This window comes from Stomoxys calcitrans, chromosome 1 (assembly GCF_963082655.1).
Source record: "Stomoxys calcitrans chromosome 1, idStoCalc2.1, whole genome shotgun sequence".
Classification (NCBI taxonomy): Eukaryota; Metazoa; Arthropoda; class Insecta; order Diptera; family Muscidae; genus Stomoxys; species Stomoxys calcitrans.
The window spans coordinates 160,975,509-161,000,615 of record NC_081552.1 but is presented as its reverse complement, the minus strand read 5'-3'; the positions used below and the strand labels follow the sequence as shown (position 1 = coordinate 161,000,615).

Genomic DNA, 25,107 nt, shown 5'->3' with positions numbered 1-25,107 from the left:
TACACAAGTACCCATTCCTCAGAACCATATAACAACACGGGAAGTATCAGTGTCTTGTATAGTGTAATCTTTGTCTGTCGAGTGGTGGCTTTGTTTCTAAACTGCTTACTTAATCCAAAGTAGCATATATTTGCCAGTATTATTCTTCGCTCTCTATCTCAAAGTTGTGATTCCCAACTTTCTCCATTTTCTTTATCTGCTCGGTTGTGCAAGGCTTTTTGGGAGTTGAAACCATCCATTTCGTCTTATCTCCATTTACTGCCAGACCCATTTTCACTGTCTCTCTTTCGATTCTTTCAAAGGCTGCAGTTACTACTTCCCGTGACAGACCTATGATATCGATGTCGTCGGCATAGGCGAGTAGCATGTGTTCTCTTGTAATTAGTGTGCCATATCTATTCACATCTGCATCTCGTATAATCTTCTCCAGCAGGATATTAAAGAGATCTCCTTGTCTGAAACCTCGTTTGGTATTGAATGGTTCGGAGAGATTCTTTCCTATTCTTACAGAGAAACGCCTATCAGCAAATGTCATCCTGCAGAGTCTTATTAATTTTGCAGGGATACCAAACTTAGACATGGCTTGAAATACCTTCGAACGTAAAGGGATATCGAAGGCAGCTTTGTAGTCAACAAAGAGACGGTAGGTGTTGATTTCTCTTTCTCGCGTTTTTTTTCTGGATTTGGCGCAGTGTGAATATCTGGTGTAGTGTGGATTAACCATGTCTAAAGCCGCATTAATAGGGCCCAATTATCACATTGACTTAAGGTTTTAATCTTTCACACAGTACGCTCGAGAGTATCTTGCATGCGACGGAGAGGAGATTTATTCCTCTGTAGTTGGCACATTCCGTCTTCTCTCCTTTCTTGTGTACGGGACATGGTATGCTGAGGTTTCAATCATCGGGTATGCGTTCTTCTAGCAGGATTGCGCAGATAAGCTGGTGCTTACGCCTTATCAGCGTGTCGCCTCCGGTCTTAAATAGTTCAGTGGGTAACCCGTCGGCTCGTGCTAGCTCCTATATATAACTTAAATCCGATTTTATGAGATCAGAAGGTCAGGTTCATATACAAAGAATACTAAATCATCAAAAATTGTTTGAAAAATGTTTTTATACCCAAGATATTTGCAAAATTTTAAATACCCGGGTATTTACCCAATTTACCCAATATACCGGGTAAATATCTTTTGGGTATTTACCCATCGCTCATCTCTAGGTATGAATCATCTGCGTCATGGAGGTCGTATAGGAAGTTTTTGCGCAAAATTTCAGTCTAATCGAAAGAGAATTGCGCCCTCTAAGGGCTCAATAAATACAACCGGGAGATCGGTTTATATGGGAGCTATTTTTGGTTATAGACCGCTTCAGACCACGTGAAACAGATGTTGGAGGTCGTAGGCGAAGTCATTGTGAAAATTATAGTCAGAAGTCAAAAAGATGGATCGGTTTATGTGAAGGCTATATCAACATCTGAACCGATCTGGTCCATTTGCAATCACCAATGATCTACATCAGTAAGAAATAAATTTGCAAATTTTGAAGTGATTAGCTTTATTCGTCCGACCTCGATCGTGATTTCGGCAGGCATACGATCAAGAATATGTACACTTTATAGGGTCTCAGATCAATATTTCCAGGTGTTGCAACCGGAATAACTAGATTACTATACTCCCATCCTGCGGTTGTATCTAAAGGGTGATTTCACGCAAGTTTCGTGTTTTGCTTCACGGTCTTACATCTTCAGCTTCGTCTATTATTTAACCATGAACCGTCTGACAAATGAACAACGCTTGCAAGTTATCGAATTCATCGACCACTTCTTGTGTTCACCGACGAAGCTCATTTTTAGGCCATGAGATGTTTTTTTTGCCCAAAATGACCGATTTTACGCCTTGTTTTGCCCAACTATGTGGAGCTATGTTAAAGTTGCCAAAATTGGACTTAGTGGATGGACCATTTGAGGCGCGGTCGCGATCAACATTTGCATGAAATAATCTTCCAACATTAAATTATATGGACCGTACTATCGATTCAAAAAAAGATTTCGTGCATTTTTGAATGAAAAGCACAAACTTTTGTTCACTAAATTGACACAAACTCCAATTTATAACCTGTTTGATAATACAAAAAAAAAACACATGGTAATGCTTAAGGCTCTATTACACGGCATGTAGTTGTCTTATGGCATTTCAAATAAAGCACATGTATAGTTGTACATGTCGTGTGATACAAATAAAACTAACATATGAAAATCACTTTTCAAAATAGCACATGTTACTTTCTTTCGATTAAAGCGTGCTCTATTCCTTCTCAGGAAAACAAAACGAAATCAGCTGTTTTTTTTGTCAGTCGAATGAAAGTGAGCCGTGTAATAGAACCTTTAGTATGCATGTAATAGAACTTTTAGTATGCAACCGCTGAAACATATGTTGGGTTTTACAGCTTACAGCTGTTCTACTGGACCGAATCGATCAATGTAGAATCGATTTCTAAGATCAGTGGAATGTTTGTGATCGATTGAGATGCCATTTTGCCAATTGAGTTTGGAGGCGCTATCTATCATTTCGCCCATAGTGAGATGGTTAGATACACAGAAAATGATTAGTATGAACATAAAGTTATTTGAGACGATCCGTATATTTACCATGCGGTTCTCACTCCTTGTTTTGAGTGTTACAAAAGTATGCATTAAGCTTTACTTAATTGTACCACGGTAAGCGTGATGGGTATAATAAGATATAATCCCTGTAACCCAGCAGTTGCATAGGCTATAAACATGAGGCAAAGTCATAAAACTAGAAGAGAAGTCTTTATAACGTATTCGTTAGAAAAAGATAAAATAAAAGACAACATGCGGACATACAAATGTAATTTGTATATCAGTTAGACCATATCACATATATATCTTACTGTATTATATTTATAAAAGGTTTTGTATGATAAGAGTTTAAAACATTATTTTCAAAGATTACAATTTCATGTAAATTCAAAAATAAAAAACTACATACTGGTACATTAATTTAATGGTCTTATACTCTGAAAATTTCAACTATGACGATAGATTTAATTTTATAACTAATAAAACCTTTTTTCTATTTTAAGTTCTACCATCAATTCTTTCTTCATTATCAAATTTTGTTTTGTCTATTTTTATTAATACCCAATGCATTGTTATAATATTTTTAATATGCCATATTTTTAATTTGATTTTTTAATTCCTGCTCCACCGACAAATAATCTACCTGCATTAAACATATATGTTTTAAATATATGTATGCATAATACTCTACTATGTTATGGCCTTATAAAAAAATTGGCACACATAAATATTTTATAAATATATATGTATATGTATATACACACCAACACATACATAAATATACATATATAAGGCAAATCTTGGCAACATTCGAGAGCTTAAAGAGGGAATTGAGACAGTTAAAACCGTGTCGATCGCCAACTTCACCGCTGCATTGACAAAAGCTTTTGAGGTTTTGGAACAATTTAGGACGGAACAACATGGCGCCCAATGCAATCAGGCCATTATGATTGTTAGTGATGGTGCGCCATTTAGTTATGAAGAAATTTTCGAATTGTACAATTGGCAAAATTTGCCATACAAACCAGTGCGTGTCTTCACCTATTTGATTGGTAAGGAAGTGGCCGATGTGAAGGACATCAAGTGGATGGCGTGTGCCAATCAAGGATATTATGTGCATTTGGCCGATACGGCCGAAGTGCGGGAAATGGTGCTGAATTATATTCCAGTCATGGCCAGACCTCTGGTATTGGGTAGACATGATCATCCGGTAATATGGACTCAAGTGTATGCTGATGTTGAGGTAAGCTCTAAAATAATAAGTATGAACATCATTTTATTTTACAGATACTTCTAATATTTGATCTGGTTCGGCGTGAATGTAAATGTTGAGAAAAGTTTATAACATGAACATTTAACATGAAGCCTACTGTAAAGCCATTGGAAAAAACCGATCTCCTCTATTAACATCGACTGAATTTATCGGGCATGTTCTGGGGCTCACTTTTGCCTCAGAAACAATTCACCTTTTCCCATAAAGCAATTGTTCTCGTAAATAAAAAGATACAATTAATTCACACCAATGAACCCCTAGGCTTGGCCTGGCGCTAAGTTCTATAACTCTTTATAAGAGTTTTTTCTATTATTTACAATAGATTAAAAGTTTGGGTACCCACAACCACAACGGATATATATGTATGCACATATTTTACCAACTTTTTGTCGAAATCTGATGAAAAATTAGCATTTTTAAACGCTAGAAGTTTATTCATGAAATCGGTTTTGTGAAACAGTTGTTCTATCGGAAAGAAATTGGGCAAAAAATATATATAAGTTCTTATGAATCAATGACCTTAAATCAGAAGATCGGCCAATATGGCAGCTATATCCAAATATTTTCCGATCAGGACCATATATGGTACAATTATCGAGGGCTCCAATACATCTCACAGTTCCATAATTCAGTGAAATCAGGTAATTAATGCGCCATTTAGAGAGCCAACACCATAAATAAAAAGATCGTTCGATATAAGAGCTATATACACATATAATCCTATCTAGACCATATTAAGCAGAGGTGTGTAGTGGTCTGATAAAACAATAGATACAACAGTTTGGGCGAAATCGGGTGATATATGTGACTTTTAGGCGATCAAAACCTTGATTGATTATTCCATTGTAGTTAGCACTCCTTTTTGTGTGTGTGAGACAAAGTATGCTGAGGTTCCAATCATCGGGTATGCGTTCTTCTAGCCTTATCAGCATGTCACCTTCGGGCTTAAATAGTTCAGCGGACAACCCATGGGCTCCTGCTGCCTTGTTGTTCTTAAATCGGGTCACTGCTACTTGGACCTCATTCTGACAAGTAGGTAGACATTCTATACCATCATCAGGGATTGGTTCTGCATTATCCTCTTGGCCGCCATCATCGGACATTAGCATCTAGGGAAAATGTCCTTTCCATACCCAAGCACACTATCTGTATCAGTTACCAGATTTCCTTCGTTGTCTCGGCAGAAGGATGTAACTGTACCAAAGCCATCGCTATAATATTTGATCCTTTTAATCATGTGATCGGTCTATAAGGAAGCTATATCCAAATAAAGCCTGATCTAGACCATATTCGGCAAGGATACGCATAACTCACCATACCAAATTTCAGCGAAATCGAATAACAAATGTACGTTTTATGGGTTCATAAACACAAATCGGGAGATCGGTGTATGTAGTAGCTATATATGAATGTAACGGTTCCTAAAGTCTATTCACTTCCGAAACCTATTTCCATTTATATCCATGTGTATAAATACATTTTACTGATTTTCCCCGCCAAATTTTTTATATTTCGCCACGCCCCAATAGTGGGCAGGCGTTGGGTTCTTATAAGAAGTAAGTTTATTTTTCGGCTATAACCCTGTCGTCTTGTTTAAAAATAGAATAATTTTAACTTTTTTTATAGAAAATATTTCAATTGAGGAATTCAAGAAGCAACAATAAGGTCATATGGCAATAACAGAACACAATATGTACAGTAAAATGAGAAAGGCCTAGCTTGGTCGTGCGCTGGGATCCATTTAAGGGTTAAAGAAATCTTATAATGAAAATATATGAGTCCTTGACCTTCATTTGTGAGATAATAGCGAGTATTTCAAGGGTTGAAAGGGAAAGTGAAACCAAGAACACACCCGTATATAACAAGTGATTTAAGGGCGTCTGAGAAGTGCCTTTCATGCTTTAAAGCTAACACACAATAAGTTTCGAAGTTATGTACCATAATTATGTTTTAGTTATTGATCCAAAAAAAAAGAAAAAGGTGGTTTGATTTCTTTAAAGAAGTTCATCTTACTCATGGTTTATCCGTATTATCGATGAAACATAATCCGAATAAATTTGCTATGTGGAATCTTTTTGACCAAACTTGTTTATATTCCGAATATAACGAAATGAAAATCCTTTTTCAAGGCGTCAAATCGTATTCCTATTGAAGCTGATAGTTTTTACCTTTCGTAGAAAGTGCTGCTTTCGGCTGATGGATAAAGTCGCAAAATCGACATGGAGATATTTTTTCAACTGACGTTTATTTATAAATAGTGTTGCTGTACTCGTACTATCTAATCGAGTAATGCGTACATAAAATTAAATGAATTAAATCAACTAATGTTTACATAAAACAGAATCAATTCACCAGAAAAAAAGTTGACACAAGAAATTAATTTTTATATTATTTCTATATATGTATTTACAATTTTTCTAGGATACAGAAATGTCGGATTACCTTTGGCAAAATGAACAAAATAATGACCAAAAGGAAAATATTTTAGAATATCGTAAAGTAAGCTTCCGAATGTTGGACCCAGATGAGGTGCGACGTCGTGAATATCGTCGAATGAGAAAGGTAAGATTAAATTTTTTTTAAACTTGTTACAGATAAATTAAAAACATTATGGATGATATTCTGTTCGAAAGGTTGGAACGAAAACAGAACATTCCCAAATGGAATATTTTTATTTTGATATAAATGCTGCCTGTGTCTGCATCTTAGGTGCCATATTCATGAGCTTAATTTTTAGCGCATTATTTCTACAACTTAAAATGGTATCTCACTTATGACAGCTGTAACGTTGTCTTTCGGGACTTAGAACGTCTTGAGACTCCATCATAATGAATTGTCCTAAACGTACAATTAAGTACACCAGAAACTTTTAAAAAGGTCATGAAATGGCATACAATACCAAGAAGCATATAGCATATTTTACATTTGAAACGAGAATAATTATATAAAACAAACTATGTCCTTTTTTGGAATTTACATTTCATTAATAGAGTTAATATCCAGAGATTTACTAGGGATAATCAAATTAATATGAAATTAAAATTCGAGTTTAAAATAACCTGTTGATCTGTTTTATTATGTACATATTTTTGTCTGATTTGAGACCATTTTATTTTATTTTTTATTACTATTTTATTATTTAGTTAAGGACTGGTTATTGTCTCGCAAAAGTACCGTAAACGTAGAAGAACGTGTCAACTGGTTTGCCTAATGAAATCACATGTAAACGATTACCGAACGCCTGTCGAGTAGAATTCAAATAAGAATAATTAATAAAAAACAAAATATTACAATCAAAAACAAAACGACCCCAAAATAACGAAAATTGAACTAAGTGGTAATAAAATTAGTCATGATTGTATGCCAAAGATTTTTTAACTCACGGTTTACGGTATGGTTTACACAATTCCTTAAATTTAGCATAAATTTTCAAGTCTTTTTATACCCTCCACCATAAGATGGGGGGTATACTAATTTCGTCATTCTGTTTGTAACTACTCGAAATATTCGTCTGAGACCCCATAAAGTATATATATTCTTGATCGTCGTGAAATTTTATGTCGATCTAGCCATGTCCGTCCGTCCGTCTGTCCGTCCGTCCGTCCGTCCGTCCGTCCGCCTGTCTGCCGAAAGCACACTAACTTCCGAAGGAGTAAAGCTAGCCGCTTGAAATTTTGCACAAATACTTCTCATTGGTGTAGGTCGGTTGGTATTGTAAATGGGCCATATCGGTCCATGTTTTGATATAGCTGCCATGTAAACCGATCTTGGGTCTTGACTTCTTGAGCCTCTAGAGTGCGCAATTCTTATCCGATTAGAATGAAATTTTGCACGACGTGTTTTGTTATGATATCCAACAACTGTGCCAAGTATAGTTCAAATCGGTCCATAACCTGATATAGCTGCCATATAAACCGATCTTGGGTCTTGACTTCTTGAGCCTCTAGCGTGCGCAATTCTTATCCGATCAGAATGAAATTTTGCACGACGTGTTTTGTTATGATATCCAACAACTGTGCCAAGTATGGTTCAAATCGGTTCATAACCTGATATAGCTGCCATATAAACCGATCTTGGGTCTTGACTTCGTGAGCCTCTAGAGTGCGCAATTCTTATCCGATTGGAATGAAATTTTCCACGACGTGTTTTGTTATTATATCCAACAACAAATATGGTTCAAATCGGTCTATAACCTGATATAGCTTCCATATAAACCGATCTTGGGTCTTGACTTCTTGAGCCTCTAGAGGGCGCAATTCTTATCCGAATGGAATGGAATTTCGCACGACATGTTTTGTTATGATACCCAACAACCTTGCCAAGTATGGTTTAAATCGGTCCATAACCTGATATAGCTGCCATATAAACCGATCTTGGGTCTTGACTTCTTGAGCCTCTAGAGGGCACAATTCTTATCCGATTTGAATGAATTTTTGCACGAAGTATTTTATTTTTACTTTCAACAACTGTGTCAAATAAGGTTCAAATCGGTCCATAACCTGATATAGCTGTCATATAAACAGATCTGGGGATTTGATTTCTTGAGCTTCTAGAGGTCGCAATTCCTATCCGATTTGGCTGAAATTTTGCATGACGTATTTTATTTTTACTTTCAACAACTGTGTCAAATAAGGTTCAAATCGGTTCATAACCTGATATAGCTGCCATATAAACCGATCTGGGATCTTGACTTCTTGACCCCTAGAGGTCGCAATTATTATCCGATATGCCTGAAATTTTGTACGACGGATCCTCTCATGACCATCAACAAACGTGTTTATTATGGTTTGAATCGGTCTATAGCCCGATACAGATCCCATATAAATCGTTCTCTCTATTTTATTTCGTGAGCCCCAATGGGCGCAATTCTTATACGAATTGGCTGACATTTTACACAGGTCTCCAACATATAATTTAATTGTGGGCCGAACCGGACCATATCTTGATATCGTTTTAATAGCAGAGCAACTCTTTTCTTATATCCTTTTTTGCCTAAGAAGAGATGCCGGGAAAAGAACTCGACAAATGCGATCCATGGTGGAGGGTATATAAGATTCGGCCCGGCCGAACTTAGCACGCTTTTACTTGTTTTAATTGGATATGACAGGACATTTGTTTTACTAGCAGAGCGTAGAATAGCGTTCCAAGCGCCTCGATCTTCTGTGCTCGTTCTAAAATCTCTGACATCAAGTTTCGAGGTGTCTCCCACCACTTGATCTTTCCATCGGGCTTTTGGGCGCCCCGGTTTGCGTGTACCACCATGTTTGCCTTCAAAAGAACTTTCTCCATTTTCTTTATCTGCTCGGTTGTACAAAGCGTTTTGGGAGTTGAAACCATCCATTTCGTCTTATCTCCATTTACTGCCAGACCCATTTTCACTGTCTCTCTTTCGATTCTTTCAAAGGCTGCATTTACTACTTCCCGTGACAGACCTATGATATCGATGTCGTCGGCATAGGCGAGTAGCATGTGTTCTCTTGCGATTAGTGTGTCATATCTTTTCACATCTGCATCTCGTATAATCTTCTCCAGCAGGATATTAAAGTGATCACACGATAGGCTGTCTCCTTGTCTGAAGCCTCGTTTGGTATTGAATGGTTCGGAGAGATTCTTTCCTATTCCTATTGAGGAACGCGTATCAGCAAGTGTCATCCTGCAGAGTCTTATTAATTTTGCAGGGATACCAAACTCAGACATGGCTTGCAATACCTTTGAACGTAAAGGAGTATCGAAGGCGGTTTTGTAGTCAACAAAGAGATGGTAGGTGTTGATTTGTCCTTCTGGGGTCTTTTCCAGGATTTGGCGCAGTGCGGACACTAGCAGTTGAGTAAAATGTTCTTTCCATATCCTCAGCATGTTATCTGTGTCAGTTACGGAATTTCCTTCTTTGTCTCTGCAGGAGGGTGTGTCTGTACCAAAGCCATCGGTTTTATGTTTTTCATTTCCTTTTTCTTTCTGCGGAATACACGTTTCTCCTTTTCTCCCGATACATTTCTACTGATTTCAGGGTTGCTCTATATGCCACATTCTTGGCGTCAGTAGCATCTCGACACTCTTGGTCGTACCATAGATTTCTTGGGGGAGGCTTCCTGTACCCAAGTACGGATTTAGCGACATTTTCCATGGAGTGAGCAATGATTTGCCACTGCGCCGTTATATCATCGGAACAAGGAGTGCTTTCATCATGTAGTTGGGTCAGTCGAGGGGAGTATGCCATTGCCATCTGTTGTGTTTGCAGCTTTTCAATGTCCATCTTACGTGCAGTGCAGATCGTACTTTTCTCACCATGTTCTAACGGGTGAGAACCATTGCTGAAACAAGGTAATGATCCGAATCAATATTCGCTCCACGGATCGATCGTACATCTAACACGCTGGATCTTGCATCTATCACAACGTGATAAATTTGGTTGCATGTGTTTTGATCGGGTGACATCCATGTGGTTCTGAGAATAGTTTTGTGTTGAAATCTGGTGCTGCCAACTACCATGTTTTTGCCGCGGCAAAATCTATCAGCCTCAACCCATTATCGGACGTTATCTCTTGGAGTCTAAACTTTCCGATTGTTCGATCAAATATAATCTCCCAGAACGATTTTAATATCATGGAAGGGCCAGTGGTCGTATTCTCTCTCTAAGCGCTCGTAAAAAATATCCTTGGTCTGATCGTCTTTGTCTTCCGCCAGGGCATGCTCACAAATAAGGCTGATGTTGAAGAATTTTGCTTTTATGACAAGTTGTTTCAGTCTCCGACTTGTCTCAAGTTGGAATATCTAAACTTGAAGAAAATTTAAAATGATACTCAATTTTAACATGTTTTTCAACATTATTATAAAAAAAAATTGGTATGTGTTTTAGTACCAATTCGGAAAAATGTTTACCTATAATAACTTCTAATTTAACGTATTAATTTGGAAATATTGTAGAAATGTCTTTCTTAAAAATTATTCCCTTATAGTTCATAAATAAAAGTTTGATTTTATTTGCATTAGGTAGTAGAAACAATTAGTTCCCAGGAATACATTATCCAATAAAGGAAAAAATAATAGAAGGAAAAAATAATAGGAACAACAGAGGTACTAAAAATAATTTTGAACAAAAAGAGTAAGAAACCGTGTTTTCTTCCTTCCGTTAATGTCTCTTCTAGGTCAATATTATTCTGGGTGCCTGCAAAAGCCATGGTTGCTTGTGGTTTTAATTATGTTAACCAGATTTTTGATGTGCCACATATGATATCAACAAGTAAAAGCGTGCTAAGTTCGGCCGGGCCGAATCTTATATACCCTCCACCATGGATCACCTTTGTCGAGTTCTTTTCCCGGCATCTCTTCTTAGGCAAAAGAAAAGGATATAAGAAACGATTTGCTCTGCTATTAGAGCGATATCAAGATATGGTCTGGTTTGGACCACAATTAAATTATATTTATGTTGGAGACCTGTGTAAAATGTCAGCCAATTCGAATAAGAATTGCGCTCTTTGTGGGATCAAGAAGTAAAATAGAGAGATCGATTTATATGTGAGCTGTATCGGGCTATAGACCGATTCAGATCATAATAAACACATATGTTAATGGTCATGAGAGAATCCGTCGTACAAAATTTGAGGCAAATCGGATAATAATTGCGACCTCTAGAGGCTCAAGAAGTCAAGATCCCATATCGGTTTATATTGCAGCTAAATCAGGTTATGAACCGACTTGAACTTTATTTGACATAGTTGTTGAAAGTAACAATAAACAAGTAAAAGCGTGCTAAGTTCGGCCGGGCCGAATCTTATATACCCTCCACCATGGATCGCATTTGTCGAGTTCTTTTCCCGGCATCTCTTCTTAGGCAAAAAAGGATATAAGAAAAGAGTTGCTCTGCTATTAAAACGATATCAAGATATGGTCCGGTTCGGCCCACAATTAAATTATATGTTGGAGACCTGTGTAAAATGTCAGCCAATTCGTATAAGAATTGCGCCCATTGGGGCTCACAAAATAAAATAGAGAGAACGATTTATATGGGATCTGTATCGGGCTATAGACCGATTCAGACCATAATAAACACGTTTGTTGATGGTCATGAGAGGATCCGTCGTACAAAATTTCAGGCATATCGGATAATAATTGCGACCTCTAGGGGTCAAGAAGTCAAGATCCCAGATCGGTTTATATGGCAGCTATATCAGGTTATGAACCGATTTGAACCTTATTTGACACAGTTGTTGAAAGTAAAAATAAAATACGTCATGCAAAATTTCAGCCAAATCGGATAGGAATTGCGCCCTCTAGAAGCTCAAGAAGTCAAATCCCCAGATCTGTTTATATGACAGCTATATCAGGTTATGGACCGATTTGAACCATACTTGGCACAGTTGTTGGATATCATAACGAAATACTTCGTGCAAAAATTCATTCAAATCGCATAAGAATTGTGCCCTCTAGAGGCTCAAGAAGTCAAGACCTAAGATCGGTTTATATGGCAGCTATATCAGGTTATGGACCGATTTAAACCATACTTGGCAAGGTTGTTGGGTATCATAACAAAACATGTCGTGCGAAATTCCATTCCATTCGGATAAGAATTGCGCCCTCTAGAGACTCAAGAAGTCAAGACCCAAGATCGGTTTATATGGCAGCTATATTAGGTTATAGACCGATTTGAACCATACTTGTTGTTGGATATAATAACAAAACACGTCGTGGAAAATTTCATTCCAATCGGATAAGAATTGCGCACTTTAGAAGCTCACGAAGTCAAGACCCAAGATCGGTTTATATGGCAGCTATATCAGGTTATGAACCGATTTGAACCATACTTGGCACAGTTGTTGGATATCATAACAAAACACGTCGTGCAAAATTTCATTCTGATCGGATAAGAATTGCGCACGCTAGAGGCTCAAGAAGTCAAGACCCAAGATCGGTTTATATGGCAGCTATATCAGGTTATGGACCGATTTGAACTATACTTGGCACAGTTGTTGGATATCATAACAAAACACGTCGTGCAAAATTTCATTCTAATCGGATAAGAATTGCGCACTCTAGAGGCTCAAGAAGTCAAGACCCAAGATCGGTTTATATGGCAGCTATATCAAAACATGGACCGATATGGCCCATTTACAATACCAACCGACCTACACCAATGAGAAGTATTTGTGCAAAATTTCAAGCGGCTAGCTTTACTCCTTCGGAAGTTAGCGTGCTTTCGACAGACAGACGGACGGACGGACAGACGGACGGACATGGCTAGATCGACATAAAATTTCACGACGATCAAGAATATATATACTTTATGGGGTCTCAGACGAATATTTCGAGTAGTTACAAACAGAATGACGAAATTAGTATACCCCCCATCTTATGGTGGAGGGTATAAAAACGTCTTGCGAAATTTCAGCCAAATCGGATAGGAATTGCGCCCTTTAGAAGCTCAAGAAGTCAAGTCCCCAGATCTGTTTATATGACAGCTATATCAGGTTATGAACCAATTTGAACCATATTTGGCACAGTTGTTGGATATCATAACAAAATACGTCGTGCCAAAATTCATTCAAATTGGATAAGAATTGCGCCCTCTAGAGGCTCAAGAAGTCAAGACCCAAGATCGGTATATGACAGCTATATAAGGTTATGGACCGATTTGAACCATACTTGGCACATTTGTTGGATATAATAACGAAACACGTTGTGCAAAATTTCATTTCAATCGGATAAGAATTGCGCACTCTAGAGGCTCAAGAAGTCAAGACCCAAGATCGGTTTATATCGCAGCTATATCAGGTTATAAACCGATTTGAACCATACTTGGCACAGTTGTTGGATATCATAAAAAACACGTCGTGGAAAATTTCATTCCAATCGGATAAGAATTGCGTACTCTAGAGGCTCAAGAAGTCAAGACCCAAGATCGGTTTATATGGCAGCTATATCAAAACATGGACCGATATGGCCCATTTACAATACCAACCGACCTACACTAATAAGAAGTATTTGGGCAAAATTTCAAGCGGCTAGCTTTACTCCTTCGGAAGTTAGCGTGCTTTCGACAGACAGACGGACGGACGGACAGACGGAAGGACATGGCTAGATCGACATAAAATTTCACGACGATCAAGAATATATATACTTTATGGGGTCTCAGACGAATATTTCGAGTAGTTACAATCAGAATGACGAAATTAGTATACCCCCCATCTTATGGTGGAGGGTATAAAAATAACAAGTAAAAGCGTGCTAAGTTTAGTCGGGCCGAATCTTATATATCCTCCACCATGGATCGCATTTGTCGAGTTCTATTCCCGGCATCTCTTCTTAGGCAAAAAAGGATATAAGAAAAGATTTGCTCTGCTTTTAGAGCGATATCAAGATATGCAATGCTAGACAAAATAGATAGACAAAATGCTAGACAAAATATATACGCACTTACACCTTCAAGCAAAAACACAAATTTCAAAATTTTTTTTGGCAAAAAGCTTTATCTATTTATTATCTACTTTGCTGATATCCTGTAATAAAATTTTTAACAATGATTATTGTGATTGTCATTTGATTTCACAATACTTAATGTAGCCTTGAAATAGGTTAATTTGACATTTTTCCTTTATATAACTTTATAAACCTATTTTAAGGCTTCATAAAGTTTTGTAAATAAGGCCGAAAATTTTTAAATTTCTAAAAACTAAATTATTTCCCCTAATGAAAAGTAATGAATAAATCGGAAATAAAAAATGCGGATTGTTCTGTAAAGGAGTATATATTTTACAAGCTGCTTTGAAAAATGATATAAAAGTGCATTCACACATTTACAGGATCATGAATACCCTTTTTACTCCACAACAACTAAAAACATCAATGGCAATGACAATAAGCTTCAGTAAAAGTTTGCAAAATAATTTATTTTCCATACAAAATTTTTTGGCATGTCGTGGATTACAATTTAGGATATAATTTTCCTTACCGATGGTATTTTTGAATCTGAGTTTAATTTTTTAACTGGTGGTAAGGAAATATTTTTAGGATATTTCCATACCCACTTCAAGTATATGAATTTTTTAGAGGGTTGATAATAAGATATGTTTCCGCAGTTTAAGCAAATCTTCATAAAATAAAAGAACATTTTCATAAAGCATAATAAAATTTTATTGTCAGCTTTGGGTAAATTTTTTACTACATCATACGATACCTTTTTCTCAGTGTACGTTCTGTTTTCGCGTCAGCTGATAATATTTGAAGTTGGAACAAATTTTAATATAAAAAATATGTATTTATTAAACTGATAGCTTTATTTTATCCACATGTTAGCATGTCCTTCTATTACGCTGAACGCCTCAGTTCGAATCTCAGCGAGAATATCAGAAAACAATTTGTTGCTCCTAATGCTGGCGACATTTGTGAGGTACTTTGCCTTGAAAAATCTTCTCCCTAAAGAGGTGTAGGACTGCGGCACGTGTTCGGACTCGGCTATAAAAAGGAGGCCCCTCTAATTAAGCTTAAAACTTGAATCGGACATCACTCATTGATATGTAAGACGCTTTTCCCTGTTCGCTAATGGAAAAGTTGCCTCGTATCTGTAGTACGACGTCGTATACATATGCGTTCATTCTCACGCCATCCCTGTTGAGATCCAACAGGATTTTATTTAGCCCTAAAAGTTCTAGCGAATGGGCGTGAATACTCCTCCGTATTCGTTGTCCCCCGCCTTCTGAACACATTGTCACCGAAGTCCGAGAAATATGACACGTTGCCAACTCCTTCCGTGGCTGTGATTATCGACCCTATTTCCATATTGTTAAATACCCCCCCAATATTTAGGAATGGCCTTGGAGAGACTTCCCGATATCTCCTACGTGGAGGACCGTCTCGTCCATTCATGAAGCTCTTCGGCATCAGTCCCTCCCTCACCACCAGGTCTCATTGTTATACCCTCCACCATAAGATAGGGGGTATACTAATTTCGTCATTCTGTTTGTAACTACTCGAAATATTCATCTGAGACCCCATAAAGTATATATATTCTTGATCGTAGAGACATTTTATGTCGATCTAGCCATGTCCGTCCGTCTGTCCGTCCGTCCGTCCGTCCGACCGTCCGTCCGTCCGACCGTCCGTCCGTCCGACCGTCCGTCCGTCCGTCTGTCTGTCGAAAGCACGCTAACTTCCGAAGTAGTAAAGTTAGCCGCTTGAAATTTTGCACAAAAACTTCTTATTAGTGTAGGTCGGTTGGTATTGTAAATGGGCCATATCGGTCCATGTTTTGATATAGCTGTCATATAAACCGATCTTGGGTCTTGACTTCTTGAGCCTCTAGAGGGCGCAATTCTTATCCAATTTGAATGAATTTTGGCACGACGTATTTTGTTATGATATCCAACAACTGTGCCAAATATGGTTCAAATTGGTTCATAACCTGATATAGCTGTCATATAAACAGATCTGGGGACTTGACTTCTTGAGCTTCTAAAGGGCGCAATTCCTATCCGATTTGGCTGAAATTTCGCAAGACGTTTTTATACCCTCCACCATAAGATGGGGGGTATACTAATTTCGTCATTCTGTTTGTAACTACTCGAAATATTCGTCTGAGACCCCATAAAGTATATATATTCTTGATCGTCGTGAAATTTTATGTCGATCTAGCCATGTCCGTCCGTCTGTCCGTCCGTCCGTCTGTCTGTCGAAAGCACGCTAACTTCCGAAGGAGTAAAGCTAGCCGCTTGAAATTTTGCACAAATACTTCTCATTGGTGTAGGTCGGTTGGTATTGTAAATGGGCCATATCGGTCCATGTTTTGATATAGCTGTCATATAAACCGATCTTGGGTCTTGATTTCTTGAGCCTCTAGAGGGCGCAATTCTTATCCGAACAACCTGATATAGCTGCCATATAAACCGATCTTGGGTCTTGACTTCTTGAGCCTCTAGAGTGCGCAATTCTTATCCGATTGGAATGAAATTTCGCACGATGTGTTTTGTTATAATATCCAACATCTGTGCCAAGAATGGTTCAAATCGGTCTATAACCTAATATAGCTGTCATATAAACCTAATATAGCTGTCATATGTGAGGGAGGGGCTGGCGCCGGAGATCTTCATGCATACCTTAAGCGCACAACATGCATCCCTCAAGGCAGGACGGAGGAGACGGCCCTCCCCGAATTAATGGTACGAGAAGTCGAGACGTCTCTTCAATTAAAGGAATAGGCAATATTGGCCTTCCTAAATATTGAAGGGATATTTTACAACGTGGAAATAGAGTTGATAGTCATCGCCACGTCGAACAGCATGCTACGTGGCAGGATTATCAACGCGGACTCCGGAGATAGTGTGTTCGAAAGGAGGATGACAAAAGGAAGGCTTCAGGGAAAGGGTTTCTCGTCTATTCTCTGGAACCTAGTGATAAGCAAAATCCTGTTGGATATCAACAGGGATGTCGTGAAAATGTTCGCATATGCGGAGACAGACGTTGCAGGTTTTTAGACTCCTGTCTGCGGACGATCTTTGCAGATGGCTTCAAGATGGAGTCAGGGATCGGATTGGCGGATGCCTCTGAGGCACACAACATCGGTTTGTCGGTGAGCCTGCCGGGCAGGTATACATTTTTGCAAAAGCCTGTGCCATAACTGTAACCGCAAAAGAAATTCTGGAAAGAGATAAACAGACTGCGAAACTCAGAATTTATGTGGACAGTTAGCTTTGGGTTCACGGACAGACTCTCCTGGAGTTTCTCCTTTTTTCACATACGTATTTTTCACTTTTCCTTTTGGCCGACACATTTTTTCTCACTAAGGTATTACAAAGGACCAGAATGGGTTTCGAGTGAATTCACCTTTACATAGTGGGCAATCCATTCAACCTAAACCATTAACAATACATTGTAAAAAATTCCACATAGTAATCATAGAATAGAACTAGCACTTTTGGTTTTGAAATTTGTTTAAACTTCAAATTTTATCAGCTGACACGAAAACGGAAAATTTTGTATGAAAGTACTGAATTTTACTTTGCGGTTATGGTCGACAGACGTTCAGTAATCGTTTGCAAGTATATTCATAAGGCAAAACAAAACAGCTGTGACGCTATTATATATTTACGGTATGTTTACGAGAACATAACCAGGCCTTAAAGGGACATAACCAGGCATGTGTTTTGGCTTCTAAATACACATACAAATGATTACCGAACGTCTGTTGACAATAACCGGAATGTAGAATTCGTTTTCGTGTCAGCTGATAAATTTGAAGTTTGAACAAATTTCAAAACCGAAAATGTGTATTATTAAAACAGCTTGTCCTATTCTATGATTTCTCAGAGCAATTTTTCAATTTACTGTTAATAGTTTAGGTAGAATGAGTAACCCACCACAAAAGGGTGTGTTCACTCAGAGGCCAGTCTGGTCACCGAGTGCTTAAACGAAATGTGGATGAAAAGCAAAAAAAAATAGTGAAAAATATGTGAGAACATAAGAAGAAATTACAAAAAGAGAGTCGGGGGCAAGAGTCGATCATTCAATTAGAATCTCTGCTTGAAAGAACGTATATTCCTCCGACAGTCTAAACGACATACCGATGTTGAGTGTCTCGGAGTGTTCTCCCAATCCAGTCCCTGACTCCATCTGCGAAGACTCAACAGCCTTCCACCAGACAAGTGCCCCAGATGTCGGCATTGGTCCGCAATGCAGGAGTAAAAGCGGCACATTGCTTTTCAGCTTCTTTCCTCTGTATTCCTTTTTCAAGACAGTTTCGAATAGAATACTAGGACCAAATAGGTTGCCTTCTTCGACAACTGCAGGGTGATCCCGTCCAAGGACTGAAGTCTAAAATCCGAAAACTTTATCTCGGAGTTAAAAGGACCGTTAATAATCCTGCCGTGTAGCAGAGAAACTCGGTTGGACGCCTGTGGGGTCCAAAATGTAGAGTACAATAGCTACGTCTCTCTGAAGTTTTAAAACAACATTGTAACACTTGTAAGAAAAAGACACTTACGGCCTTATTCACAAAAAATTTTATTATGGGCTTAGAATCTCTTTTAACTATTACGCTACGCAGACGATGTTATAATAACGGGCTATGCAGAAGGACCGAAAGGGTCTTGCATATGGCATATGACTGGACTAGACCCAGAGGTCTTAATGTTAACCCGGAGAAGACTGGCATATTTCAGTCTTCTCCCGTCTTTCGGTATTTCAGTCTTCTTCACGAGGAAGGCGAAGGTGGGCCAATTTAACGCACCCCGTTTCCTCAATAAGATGATTTTGATATCTGACAAGGTTAAATACTTAGGTGTGATCTTGGACACGAAACTGAATTGGAAGCGTCACATTTAGGTGCGTAGTGAGAAGGCTCAAAGATATTGGGCACTATGTAGACCGTAGGCTCAAAATGGGGCCTGAATCCTAGGATAGTCCACTGGCTCTTCAGAAGCGTGATTAGACCAATATTTACTTAAGCCTCAGTAGTTTGGTGGACTGCTATGAAGAAACATGTTGTCTTGGCATGGGCGGAGCTTAGAGGACCACTAGGGCACTGGAGACTATTCTAGACATCCGACCCAGGGACTGAGATCTGTTTTTTACTGCCTGACCGGTCCTGCAGGCGGAGATCCGGGCGATCACAGAATGCGTGAAATGATGTGGTGCTAACGCGAGGACGTCGAGTGTGAACATCTTTACCGACAGTAAATTTGTCAACAACTAGGACGGTAAGGTCACGAACAGTCCTGAAGTTTAAGAAGGAGATTAACGCCTCCTCTGAGGATTGCAAAATCCGCATTGTTTGGGTGTCGAGCCATAACGAAGCAAGTGGAAATGAAAGGGCAGAAGATTTGGCGGTGAAGGCCAGAGGACTGCCGTCAATAAACTTGGTTAACCCGAAGCCTTTCCGGTAGACGCAATCCGAGTTAAGGGAGTGGGCGACGAATGCGCATGCAACATTGTGGAATAGCGAAACGTTCGGTAGGACGGCGAAAATCCTATGGGCGATCCAGATCGTGAGAAGACGAGGCTATTTCTGAAAGGAAGCAAGAAGGAGGTCAGTATAGCTATTGGTATCATAACGGGACACATAGGACTACGAGCTCACTTATGAAAAATCGGTGCGGCAAGTGATAGCATGTGTAGGGCAGGCGGGGAAGATGATGAGACGTTGGAGCATTTCCTTTGTCATTGCCCGGCTTTCGCGTCTAACAGATGCCGGCACTTAGGTGGAGACACAATACCAGACATGAACCAACTTAGGGGAGTGGTATTGAAAACAATTAAGGATTTTGTAAGTAGCGCGGAATTCCTAACTAAAAATGTTCTTTTTAGAGCTTACCTTATAGTTTTTAGAGCACACAACAAGCCGATTACTGGCTTAGGTGTATGTCCATAGTGGCATGGGCGGATTAATATCTGCACCATCTTTTCAACCTAACTTAACCTAACCTATTTGACAATGACAATAGGTAATAAAAATAGAAAATAAATTATTTTTGTTCACACTTTTAGTGTGAGTTTAAGATTTTTGTAAATGCGTGCGGATTTTAACCCATCTTACGCCGCTAGGCTTAACGACTTTCTGTAGGCTCTAAATCATGAAAAGTCAATCTTTACAAGGAATTTCGTAATTGTTTCCTATTTACGGCCTAGGAGGGTTCCAAATACATTGCCCACGCCCCCAAACTTGGCCTGCCTAGAAAGGCTTCACATTCACCAAGTTTATTGATAGCAGTCCTCTAGCTCTTACAGTCGAGACGTCTACCCTTTCATTCCTCTTTACTCCACTAGGGTCCAGCACCAAATGCGGATTTTGTCATACTCAGGGAAGGCAAGAACTCCAAGCAAGTACGTGACTTCTCCATCTTGGTAGTTTTTTCCATATTGGACAACTAACTGTCCATAAAAACGTTCAACCTCAACATTCTTGCGTTGACACTGCACCATCCCATGTTCAGAGAAGGCGTCAGTTGCCTCCAAACTTAGCCTCTAGGACTGTTCTCGGCCTTACCGTCTTGGTTGTTATGGACCTAAGGGCCGTTTACTATCCGAAAAAATATTCACACTCGACAATCTCGCATTAAAATCGTACCACCTGACGCATTTCTGCTATGGTAGCTTTGATCCGTCCGCGTAGCATGAAATATTAGATTTCAGTCAATAAACGACGTGACGCTAAAAAAAGTGTCTCACAGTCGACCTCAATTGTTGTTGTTATTGTCGCTACATTTATTTGTGGTTCTCGCCAAGCTCCATAAGTGAGCAAGTTTATTCTGGTCCATACGAACGCCACGGGTTAGTTATAGCCATAAGTTGTTTGAAGGCGCCAATAACTCGCCTTGTCATATCGAGTATCATAGGCAGTCAATATTTAGGCAAGAGTCAGTGTCGGTCGGCCTCTCACTGAGAATCTCCCTCGATACTATAGATTATCCGCAACTACAGTTGTACATCACACAAATCGGAGCGCAGAATTCCAACCCGTGTGATGCTCCTGTGTTGGGTTGAAACAATTAATTGGTTCCCAACGCCTCGCCTATGACAAGACAACACGTTCTCTGAACATGTGCAATTTTCCTGCTTGAAAGATGTCAACATCATAATTTTATTTTTGGCATCACTAGCCAAAGTGAGAGCAACTCTACCGTTGATTTTATAAATCTAGAAATTGATGGTCCGTGCTCGAAAAAGGGTCCACTCTTTCTAAAATCCAAGTTAACAGTTTGAAAATTAGTAGAAATTTGGAACGCAGAGTATACTAATGCTCTTAAATAACCATATCAAGCACCGCACAAATATGACCCGAAAAATAGTAAATAAAATAAAAAAGTTAAAGCGTGCTAAGTTCGGCCGGGGCAAATCGTATATACCCTCCACCATGGATCGCATTTGTCGAGTTCTTTTCCCGACATCTCTTCATAGGCAAAAAAGGATAAAATAAGAGATTTGCTCTGCTTTTAGAGTGATATCAAGATATGGTCCGGTTCGGACCACAATTAAAATATATGTTGGAGACCTGTGTGAAATGTCAGCCAATTCGAATAAGAATTGCGCCCTTTGGGGGCTCAAGAAGTAAAATAGAGAGATCGATTTATATGGGAGCTGTATCAGGCTATAGACTGATTCAGACCATAATTAACACGTATGTTGATGGTCATGAGAGGATCCGTCGTACAAAATTTGAGGCAAATCGGATAATAACTGCGACCTCTAGAGGCTCAAGAAGTCAAGTCCCCAGATCGGTCTATATGTCAGCTATATCAGGTTATGAACCGATTTGAACCTAATTTGGCACAGTTGTTGAAAGTCATAGTAAAATACGTTATGCTAAATTTCAGAAAATCGCATAGGAATTACGTCCTCTAGAAGCTCAAGAAGTCATGTCCCCAGATCGGTTTATATGACAGCTATATCAGGTTATGGACCGATTTGAACCATACTTGGCATAGTTGTTGGATATCATAACAAAATACTTCGTGCAAATTTTCATTCAAATCGGATAAGATAAGTGGCTCAAGAAATCAAGATTCAAAATCGGTTTATATGGCAGCTATATCAGGTTATTGACCGATTTGAACCTAACTTAGCACAGTTGTTGGAAATCATAGCGAAGCACGTCGTGCAAAATGTCATTCTAATCGAATAAAAATGGCGCCCTCTAGAGGCTCAAGAAGTAAAGACCTAAGACTCGGTTTATATGGCAGCTATATCAAAACATGGACCGATATCGCCCATTTACAATCCCAACCGAACTACACAAATAAAAATTATTTGTGCAAAATTTCAAGCGGCTAGCTTTACTCCCTCGAAAGTTAGGGTGCCTTCGACAGACAGACGGACGACATAAAATTTCACGAAGATCAAGAATATATATATTTTATGGGGTCTCAGACGAATATTTCGAGTAGTTACAAACAGAATGAATAAATTAGTATACCCCCATCCTATGGTGGAGGGTATAAAAATAGTAAATAGTTGCCACATATACTTCTTAAATTTTTATCAGGTTTGCCGACGTACGTACAGTACACTTATGTACTTTAATATTCACGAGTAGATAGGGGTTACCTCGATTTGGTGAGTGAGTTACCTAAGATTATGCTCGTAGAAATGAGAAATGTCATTTAATTATGGTGTTAAACAATGGTTACGCAAATAATAACTTTTTCAAATATAAAATTAGTTTATTAAAGGAAAAATAGACTATTATGTGTTTGTGAATACAAAACAAGCACTTTTTACCTATTTTCGGTTAACAGGGCTCTTTTAAATGTTTGTGAATAAGGCTGTTAAAAAACGAATCGGTTCAATTTTAAAATTATGCATACAATAAAATCGTAATCTGAAATATAGAATGTACTATGCAGTAGCATTTCGAAATGAAAATATTTGAATTTTTCCATAATACTCATTTAATTTTCTTTATTGAAATCACTAGGCCTGGGATCAACCTACAGACACAGATATATATAAATTTATGACCACCATTTCCATGCCTGTCTATGATCGCCGAGAAAATGCGGTAAGTCTTGTTCTTTGTTACTTTGACTACTGGCTATACGCTTTAGTAATTTAAATTTCAATTTACGAAAATTATCATTTCATATTTCTTATACATTTAAAAATAACATATATAAATATATACATTTATTTTTAAGTCTTTTAACACTCAATCTACCAAACTACAAGAAAGATAACCACAATGTACATTTAAATTGTTACCATAACAAAAAAACAAATTTTTATTTTATTAACTCAGATTTTACTAATGTACAAACACATTTCTAACAGAATGTCACCGAACTGGTTTTAATAAACGAAGCCCTCTGGGAAATGCAAACACGTGAGGTATTATAAATAAACCAAAGAAAAAATTGTGTCAAGAATCGGTAGTCAGCTACAATATAATCGATCGAACAATAGAAACCAAAATCCTATATCGTAAAAACAAGTTGTTTTTAGAATTGCTCAGTGTAGCGAGACCATATAACCAACCAACAAGTAATCGTAATGTTAAAAGAAGAATTTTTACCGAGAGTCTCCATAGCTAGTATTTCTATAAGTCAAGACCAATATAAACTCCTCAACACAGTTGGAAACATAAACAAAAACCACAGCAGAAACCAAATTAATATTTGAAAGCATAGTCATACATACTATTGTATTTAGTAATACCATTTATTTAGTTTTAGTATATAGCCACATATGTAATTAACCGTAGAAGTCTTATATAAAACGTATGTAGTTGATTTAGATTGTTTAACTTTTCAATTTTTAGTAAGAACTCAATGTAATTGTTAAACATTTATATAGATCGTAAATTGTGTTATTATTCAAGCAAAAGAGGTAATTTTAGAAAAAAAATATTCTACCAATACTTTAATTATAAATGCGACTTTATGGGACCAAGACTATAAATCGGGATATCGGTCTATATGGCAGATCTGGACGGATCTGGATCAAATTTAAAAAGGATATCGAAGGGCCTAACATAACTCACCGTCCCAAATTTCAGCGACATCGGACAATAAATGCGTCTTTTGTCGCCCCAAAACCTAAAACCTTGATATCGGTCTATATGACAGCTATATCCAAATCTTGACCGATCTGTGCGATATTGCAGAAGTATGTCAAGGGGCTTAACTTAACTCACTGTTCCAAATTTCGGCGACATCAGACAATAAATGAGCATTTTATAGGCCCAAAACCATAAATCAAGAAATCGGTCTATATGACAGCTATATCTAAATCTGGACCGATCTGAACCAAATTGAAGAAATATGTCAAAGGGCCTAACACAACTCAATGTCCCAAATTTCAGCAAAATCGGATAATGAATGTGGCTTTTATGGGCCTTACACCATAAATCGGAAGATCGATCCATATGGCAGCTATATCCAAATCTAGACCGATTTGAGCCAAATTAACGAAGGATGTCGATGGGCCTTACACAACTCACTGTCCCAAATCTCAGCGAAATCGGATAATAAATGTGGCTTTTATGGGCCTAAGACCTTAAATCTGAGGATCGGTCTATATGGCAGCTATATCCAAATCTGGACCGATCTGAGCCAAATTGACGAAGGATGTCGAAGGGCCTAACACAACTCACTACCCCAAATTTCGACAAAATCGGATAATAAATGTGGCTTTGATGGGCCTAAGACCCTTAACCGGAGGATCGGTCTATATGGCAGCTATATCCAAATCTGAATCGATCTGGGCAAATTTAACGAAGGAAGTCGAAGGGCCTAAGACAACTCACTGTCCCAAAT

At 38.3% G+C, this 25,107-nt stretch overlaps 1 protein-coding gene across 5 annotated transcripts in view; it reads left to right on the top strand.

The window, feature by feature from the left end:
- LOC106089140 (voltage-dependent calcium channel subunit alpha-2/delta-3) overlaps positions 1–25,107 on the top strand; it is a 172,083-nt gene that overhangs the window by 37,511 nt on the left and 109,465 nt on the right. For 3 of the 5 annotated variants that reach the window (XM_013254920.1, XM_013254917.2, XM_013254916.2), the window contains exons 6-9: positions 3,395–3,844; positions 6,296–6,436; positions 23,271–23,354; positions 23,624–23,680. In XM_013254920.1, the coding sequence (XP_013110374.1) occupies positions 3,395–3,844; positions 6,296–6,436; positions 23,271–23,354; positions 23,624–23,680 (732 nt within the window). The remainder of the gene's footprint in view (positions 1–3,394; positions 3,845–6,295; positions 6,437–23,270; positions 23,355–23,623; positions 23,681–25,107) is intronic. The other 2 variants (XM_013254919.2, XM_013254918.2) reach the window with 1 other exon arrangement.